Source organism: Buteo buteo, chromosome 5 (genome assembly GCF_964188355.1).
Source record: "Buteo buteo chromosome 5, bButBut1.hap1.1, whole genome shotgun sequence".
Classification (NCBI taxonomy): domain Eukaryota; kingdom Metazoa; phylum Chordata; class Aves; order Accipitriformes; family Accipitridae; genus Buteo; species Buteo buteo.
In genome coordinates, this window is record NC_134175.1 from 36488807 (window position 1) to 36496731 (window position 7925).

The 7925-nt window shown below is 60.2% G+C and overlaps 2 protein-coding genes across 2 annotated transcripts in view; both read right to left on the bottom strand.

Moving 5' to 3' along the window:
- TTLL4 (tubulin tyrosine ligase like 4) overlaps nucleotides 1-2683 on the bottom strand; it is a 27841-nt gene extending 25158 nt beyond the window's left edge. Inside the window, exon 1 of the mRNA XM_075028638.1 lies at nucleotides 2602-2683. The gene's annotated coding sequence lies outside the window, so the exon portion shown is untranslated. The remainder of the gene's footprint in view (nucleotides 1-2601) is intronic.
- Nucleotides 2681-7925, bottom strand: part of STK36 (serine/threonine kinase 36) — a 12078-nt gene continuing 6833 nt past the window's right edge. The window contains exons 15-25 of the mRNA XM_075029391.1: nucleotides 7582-7686; nucleotides 7248-7346; nucleotides 6940-7034; nucleotides 6555-6618; nucleotides 6241-6351; nucleotides 6017-6091; nucleotides 5404-5575; nucleotides 4841-4988; nucleotides 4456-4615; nucleotides 3430-4176; nucleotides 2681-3326 (exon numbers count right to left, since the gene is read on the bottom strand). Of these exons, the coding sequence (XP_074885492.1) occupies nucleotides 3111-3326; nucleotides 3430-4176; nucleotides 4456-4615; nucleotides 4841-4988; nucleotides 5404-5575; nucleotides 6017-6091; nucleotides 6241-6351; nucleotides 6555-6618; nucleotides 6940-7034; nucleotides 7248-7346; nucleotides 7582-7686 (1992 nt within the window). The 3' untranslated portion in view covers nucleotides 2681-3110. The remainder of the gene's footprint in view (nucleotides 3327-3429; nucleotides 4177-4455; nucleotides 4616-4840; nucleotides 4989-5403; nucleotides 5576-6016; nucleotides 6092-6240; nucleotides 6352-6554; nucleotides 6619-6939; nucleotides 7035-7247; nucleotides 7347-7581; nucleotides 7687-7925) is intronic.

The following is a 7925-nucleotide window of genomic DNA, read 5'->3' on the forward strand; positions in this document are numbered from 1 at the left end:
CTCCTGTTCCCAAGGTTGTAGGGAGGGAGGGAGGCAGACCTTATAGGCAGCAGGGCGCTGGACCAAGCCACGGGAGAGCTGGAATCCAGCTGCTGCCTCGCTCTGCGCCGCAGCAAATGCTTCCCTCCACGCACACACAGGCTGGGCTGGGGACTGAAGGCTCATCCGTTCGAGTTCACAGGGGACTTTCTCACCACTCTCAGGGCACTGGAGCACGAGGTGAGGGACTCCAGTGTAGTTAGGCACAAAAAATCCAGGGCTGCATCTTTGCCGTGGAGAGAGCGCACTGGGGACATCTAAAATAAAGGGCTGGCTCAGTGCTCGTCCCGGGCTGACCAGAGAGTGCAGGGGCCACGCAAAGGGCAAAAGGTCCAGAGCGTGGAGTCCCCATCACTGTTGAAGGATATAGACTCTTCCACCCTGACAGAGTCCCCAGGCCACCAAAGGGGACATGCCACACAGCAACAGCAGACCACACAGCTCTGTGTTTCCCCAGCAGTGAAGCTGGGAAGTCCCTGCCCTTGCTCCCATCCCTGATTCATATTTTCTCATCATCTGGGCTACGGGAGCAGTTGTATCACAGCATAAATGAGAGTAGGGAAATGAGTCTGGGTTAAAAGCAACCAGCTAAAGCATAGGGTGTTTTACAGCCTTTCACTGAGGAGGTCTAAAGCACCTTCCTGCAGATCTGAGCGAACCAAAGGGATAGCATTCTCAATTGATCTTCATGATGGGAGAAAAGGTACAGGAGAATTATGCAGCAAGACCTAGGGAGATCTTGGCCACCAGCACAGGAACCGACAGGCAGGCAGCACATCTCAGTCTGGTTTTAGGCAGTCTGGCCACACCCTCAGCCTTTGGCAGAGGAAAAAAAATAAAACGTGGAAGAGTCAGGGCAAGTGGAACAAGTATGAAATATCAGTATGTAGCAAGGAGACAAGAATAACCCGATTAGTTCAAAACACATCAATTCTTTGTCCGTCCTCTTTTCTTGATACTTTTTTCTGAAACATATCTGGAACTGGAAGAAAAAGCTCCCAGGCCTGGCCTTCAGTACATGATGAGGACCCTTCCACTTCTTGGCCAGGGTAGGAAAGATTCCTCTGGAGGCACTGCAACCACCTCACTCCATACAGCAGTCTCTCCGAGCTCGGGAGTAGAGAAGAAACAGAGACTCACATTGGGAAGAAGCCAAATACTCCTAGACTAGCTGCACAGGAGGAACCCGGGAAATGCAAGGAACAGCACCCAGCCAGGGCGGTACAGCAGCCAAAGCCCCTGACCTGCATAGGTGACATGACATCTTCACGCAGGCAGACATCTCCATGCAGGCATCATTATCTGGGGACAGTAGCATCTGGCCCTGTCAGCGTCCTCCTCACAATGTGATCCCTGCTATGCTGAGAAGGACCCTGGGCATGACCAAAGAGCAGGAGGGGCCAATTTCTCATCAACAAAGTTTGCCTAATACAAAACTTGAGGACTGCAACAAGAGAGCAACACAAGGACAGACAAGTGCCACTATCTGCTGGATACAACTGCTAAGAGTTAAGGAAAAATTTTTAGATAAAACTGTAATCAGACCAACAATTCACTGTTAATTCCCCCAAACTGCCTAGGAGCCACTAGACATCATGTGCCCTTTCAGCGAGGAGCACACAGCAACAAGAAAGAGAAGCTGCATCGCAGGGAGTCATGTAGGGAGGGCTTTCATGTGGAGCTGTGGGGCCGAACTCTGATGCCCACGAGATACCTGCAGCCCAGCCGGGCAAGGAGACAGGAGGCTGGCACTGCACTACAGGGCTTCCCCTCTCCTGCTCCCCTCCTTCCCAGCCCAGATCCTGGAGGCATTCAGGAAATACTGCAAGCTCGTCTCAACTCTTTTCACAGCTCTGCCATTCACCTTTCAGACCCACCAGCTCCTTTTTACAACTCCAGAGCAGCCAAACCAAGACCCCAGTGGAAGGATTAACAGCCAGGCTGCCCCAGTGCCCCACATAGGTCTGGTCAACCCCAGCTCCATCCTCACTGCTGCTCCAAGTGCCGTTGGAGAGGCTTGTTGGGCCATGGCTCACTGGGGAGCCAGCTCTTCTTCCTCCCTGGCGCTCACCCAGGGAACACGCTCTGTTTCTCATTTCTTCAGGTGAAAGTCTTTGAGGCCGAAGGCGCTACAGAGATGCTCCGTCCTGCCCCAGAAGCGCTGGCCAGGACACCGACCCCAGCATCTCCCACCTCAGCGCATCCCCGTGCCGCCTCCCCAGCCCCACGGGGCCCGGCCCGGCGCACCCCAAGGGGACACAGAGTAGGGCCACGGTGAGCCCCCGCGGGGAGGCCTGGGGTTAGGCAAGGTGCCTCCTCGGGGCCTGAGCACAGGCCGGGTGGGTGCTGGGGGCACGGCGGTGGGGCAGGGAGGGCCGGGGACCCCGGCGAGGCGGGGATGGCGAGGCAGAAGGGGGGGAGGGAGGGGGGACACGGGACAGGACACGAAGGGCCCCACGCCCCGCGGGGGGGGTACCTGGGGGTGGCACGCACTCCCCACGGGTGAAAAGGCCCAGCTCCTTGAAGGGGAAGCACACTCGGGCCCGCCCCTGCCGTACTCACCGCCCGCCCGGCGCCCCCGGGCCCCGCCGCTCCCCGCGCTGCCGCCACCGGCCGCCCCGCCCGCCGTTACCATAGGGATCCGGGGCGGCGCCGCCGCCACGTGACTACACCTCCCGGCAGCCACCGCGCGAGCCGCGCCGGCGGACTACACCTCCCGGCGTGCCCCGCGGCGCGCCCGCGCCCCCTAGCGGCGTGGCGGGGAAGGCAGCCTGGGCGCCGGTGCCCGCCGTGGGGCTGCCCCGGGGTGGAGGAGCAAAGCCCCGGGGCCGGTGGGCGGGCACGGCACGGGAGGCCACTTATAAAGAGGTGGTTTCTTGAGGTCTATAGGCACTTCTCCAGGAACGGCTTCCAACGGGGAGGGCCCCCGGTTAAAGCCGGCCGGGCAGGGTCCCCCTCGGGCGGACAAAATGGGTTCCACGGAAGGTCGGGGCTGGAGCCCGAGGAGGACGAAGACAGCCTTTGTCCCGTCCTGCTGAAGGCAGCGTCAGGCTGAGCCCAGGCGTCAGCCCTCAGCGCTGGTGCAGGGCGGCAGGCCTGCCGGGATCTGGGGGGCCGGGAGCGCTCCCGGTGCGGCTCCCGCTGGTGCCGCGCAGAGGTGCGAGGAGACGGAGGAGCTTCTCGCAGTGCCGGGCGGAAGACAGCCGGGGGCTGCCACCAGCAGCGGGCTGCAAGTCGCCACTGGCCAGCGTGGCCAGCTTCTCGGTGGCTCTGAGGGACAGCAGGACCTGCGGAAAAAAGAGAGGGGCAGGAGTCACCCGCCAGCCTGGCCCCTTGTCCGCACAGCACCACCAGGTCCCCCACAGAGGAGCCGAGGTCCCCGTGCAGTACCTGCTGTATCCTGGGGTGCTGGCTGAGGGCCCGCAGCGCGACGAGGGCTCCCTCCCGCACGGTCTCCCGGGGGTCCCGGCAGGCCACCTCCAGCAGGACGTGGGGGGCCCTGCTCTCGATCAGCAGGTCCCCCAGCTCCGCCCAGCGCTGGCCCAGGTTTCCCAGGGCCAAGGCCGCGTTGCAGCACGTCCTGGCCTGCGCGTCGTTCAACAGCCGCGTCAGCCTGGGCACGGCCCTGCCCAGGGTCCCAGCCGGGAAGGACGGGTGGTAGGCGGCGTTGCCCACTGCGAAGCTGGCTGCCTTGCGCACGCTCTCCTCCCGGTCTGCCAGGCACCCCAGCAGGCTCTCCAGCAAGCCGGGCTGGCTCTGCAGCGCCTGGGGAAAGCCATGGCTGTGTCGGAGCAGGTTGCCCAGCAGGTTGCAGGTTTTGGCACGTATCGGGGGTTGCTGGTGGCCAAGCAGGCGGGTCAGTGGCTGGTCAGCCACATCTGAGCCACTCAGGATCCTCTGGAGAAAGGGCAGGTGCTCCGGACAGGCCCGAGCCACGTGGGTTAAGAGAGACAGGAGGTCAGTTGTGAGCGTGAGGCTGTCTGAAAACAAGGCGGACGTCAAAAAGGCAATAATATGCTCTGAGGCGGCAGCTTCCCTCACCATTTGGTCTACGACCTGCTCGTCACACACAACGAGGTGGCACAAGAGGCTCATGGGGAGCTCGGTGTACGAGAAGGGCAGGTGGCGAGAGCAGACCTAAGGAGAAAGGAGAGACACCAGCGCTGAGTGCGCTGTCCTCATGTGTGGGCCAAGTCAAGCAGCGGCTGAAGGCTGCCAGCAGGTCAGTGCAGAGCTCAGCTGCCAGCTCAGCTGCCAGCCGAGCTGCTCTGAGGGCTGCATGGCACCCGAGTGAGCCCTGTGTGGGCAGAAACCACCAGCATGGTGTGAAGTGGTGCCACGCATTGGGGGCTGCAATTTGGGGAGATGTCTCCACAGTATGGGCGGGGGAAGAGAAACACAGGGCCAAGAGGGTACCTGCAGCAGCTGGGCAGGGATCTGGCTGTCTCTCACAGCCTCCATGACCAATGCTAAGATGTCTCTATCCACATCCAGGGCAAAAGGGAAACAGAGGAGCTGGCAGGCCTGGATCACCACAGCTGGGACAAGCTCAGGGTCCCCATCCTCTCCTGCTTGCCTGAATTTGTTAGAGAGAGAGAGGGCTTAATACAGAGGTGATCAGAAAAACAGCAGGTTAAGAGGCAGAGAGCGTTCCCCACACCAGGCACTAAGGAGAGGCTCTGCAAGTGAGCTGTGCCCTGCACAAGTGCCAGGTCAGGAACTTCTCAGCCCTCTGCGTGCTCATGTCCAAGCCCCGTTCAGTGGCTGAGCTCTGCCCGTTTCAGCCCTCCCCAAAACTCACGTCTGTGCCAGGCATGCCAGGAAGCCAGGGGACAGCAGTCTCTTCAGTGTCACCATGAGGACACCATGGGACTGGGTGAGCTGAGGCAGGCACCGGTGGGACTCACGAGTGAAGACGAAGAGGGCCAGGCTGAGGAAGAGCAGGGTGCCTGCAGGGGGAACAGCACAGCAGAGGGTCAAAGCTAGGGAAGGCTGAAGTCTCCTCTCTTCTGTCTGCCTGTACTGCCTCAAGGCTGCTCCAGGGTTGCTTCTGTGCTTCCCTGCCTAAAACCACACCAATCTCCACCCATGATGGTCACACCTGCTAGCAAGAACATTCCCGGCAGCACAGACACCCTTTCTTGTTCCTCCACAACCAGCTCAGCTGAGCTGCTGCTGACTGGGCACATCATTGGCCAGCCCAGCCCTCTCTCCCTGGAGGATAATAGCATTCCTCAAGAAAAGCCCCCTGAACCCTCTGGCCTGAGGGATAAGATGTGGACAGGGACAGGACTGTGGGCAAGTCTGAGGGCAGGATGTGGAGCAGGGTCCAGGGCAGATGCCCTGCCATCCCACAGCTCCTACCTTGAGGGGAGAGGAGGTTCCAGTCTGGCTCTGCTGTGGGGTGACCCTCCCCTTGGGGGTCTCCCTCCAGCGCTGCCTTGTCGCTGCCCACACGAAGCACCACAGCAATGCAATGCCACACCACACTCCACAGCTCTGAGGCAGCAAAGCCCTGCTCCACAGCCATATCCTCCTAGAGGTGGGGAGGCAGATGTCAGAGGGCTTCATGATCCCCCATGGCTCCCCAGGGTTCTGGTCCATGGGTCTACCAGCCCCATGGTCCTGGGAAGGTCAGGGCTGGACAGACATTGCCCACGGAGAGGAGCGGGGACCAGGCAGCTGGCAGCCCTGCTGCACCTGCTGATGGTGCCACTCCCAGGGCATCTCTGCCCTCTCTCACTCCAACGTGCCCATGAATCACCCCTCCCTGCCCACCACTCTCCCACCAACGCTCCAGAGCTCCACAGACAACCCAGGGACATTAGGTGACTTTCACAGAGTTGCACAGCTCAGCCAAAGCTGCCTGCCCAGTTCCCTGGTTTGCCTCAGCCTCCATTACTGATCCACAGTCAGGCCTTTTTGCCCCCACACCTTTTGGCAGGGACCAGGCAAAGGGAGATGGGCAGACTGGTACCTGGGCAAGGAGCTTCAGCAGGAGGAAAAAGATGCCATCATAGAGACCAGTACCCATTGGCGGGGGGAGCTGCAGCTGGAAGAGAGAGTATGAGACAGGCTGGAGCTAGGTGCTGGATCTGAGGGCAGCAGCACTGCACCTGCACCCTTCCGTGCCCGTCTTTGACCATGCCTCCACAGTGGGGTGACAGTGTGGCTCCCCGCGCTTCTGTCCCCATCCCATACCTCAGCAGGTGCTCTCAGCGCGTTTGTCACCACCAGTAGGATCTCTTCTCCCCCAAGCTCCAAGGCCACCCCATGCTGACTGAGCTGTGTCAGGAGGAATGCTGCAGCACCCTGTGGGAGAGGGAGAGCTCAGCACCTTTGGAACTTTCCCACCTGCGTGCTGAGCACTGACTTTTCATCCCTCAGCCCAGGGCAGGGACAGCCAGGCTGCATCTGCCCCCATCCCACCCTGAGTGAGCAACAATAAGACCCAAACGGGATGTAGGGCTCTGCAGGGTTCTCAGAGGCAGCTCCAGCAGGGTGGGCAGACTTACCACAAGGGAGACGACAGGAGAGTGGGTGAGGAGATCCACAGCCAGGGTAACCACCTCCTCAGGCCTGAAAACACAGGGACCAGGGGAGAGATACTGTGTTCCCACAGCTTCACATCCCACAGAGCAGCAGCATCCAAACACCCCCAGGGCTGGGAAGCAGCCACCTTGCAGGAGGAGCAAGCCCTGGTTCACAGCACCTCCTTGTCCACACTAGGTCCTCACTGCATCCCCAGCACTCACCCACACTGTCCAGCACTCTGCTGGTGTGTCTGGATCAGAGGGATCAGTGGGAGCAAGAATCCAGCACTGGGCAGGTTGTGGGACAGAGGGCTGTTCAGAGCAGGGCATGTTCCCCTCCCACCCATGAGTGAAAGTGGGTGCTTACCTGGGAGGGGAGGCCTGAAGCTGCAGGGTGAGCAGGGCCAGCAGGTACAGAGAAGCCTCGCAGGCTGCCCCCTGGGCCACCTCTGCCATGGGGATCTGCCAAGGGAGCAGGAGTCACAGGGGGACAGCAAGGCTGGGAGGGGAGGAGGTGACATTTCTGGACCCTGGAGGAGAACTGCACTCTCCAGACTAAGCTCCCCCAAACTCTTCTCCCCACATGTTCCCCAGCTTGGTCTGAGCAGTACTCAGAGGAGTGTGTCCTGCTTGCCCACACTCCTACCCCACCACTGGGCCTGTGGCCAGTCCTACCTCACCCTTCAAGAGCTGCATGAGGGAACCCCACAGTCGCTGGCTCCTTCCCAGGTGCTGGCACAGGCTGGGGCTGGCATGGCAGCCAGCATAGAGGATCTGCGAGGCAGAAGGGAGAGATGCATACCAGCTCCTGGGGACAGGGATGCAGTGACCAGGCCCATCCCAGTCACATGCCATGGCTACTGTGGGCTCATTTATTCAACAACTGACACCAGGGAGATGGGAGTCATTGAGGGCTGAGCACACAGTTCCCTCTTCCCCATGCTCCTAACCTCAGACCAAAGGTCCAGGCACCTCTGGGCACAGCCAGATAAATGGATGGGGCCATTACCTTCAGCACGTTCAAGGAGCAGCTTGGGTGGTCCAGTCTCCCCAGCAGTCTCCCAAGCTGCTGGCTCTCTCCCTCCATAAGCTTTTCAGCTACCTCCTGAGCGACCTGCAGAAATCAGCCTGTTTTGCACCCTGAGCACCTGAAGGACTGCACAGACTTAAGGAGTTTAATGCTAGCAACAAATTAATAAAAGAAGGCATCTGCTTCCTACATGTTGCCTGCGTTCACAAAGGGATACCCATCTGCCATGACTCAGCATGGCTTTGATGCACAGTCCCAGAGCTGAGATGAGCAAAGTGAGATTCCTCCTCTCCTTCCCTCCTTGTTGACTCAGAGTTGAGTTA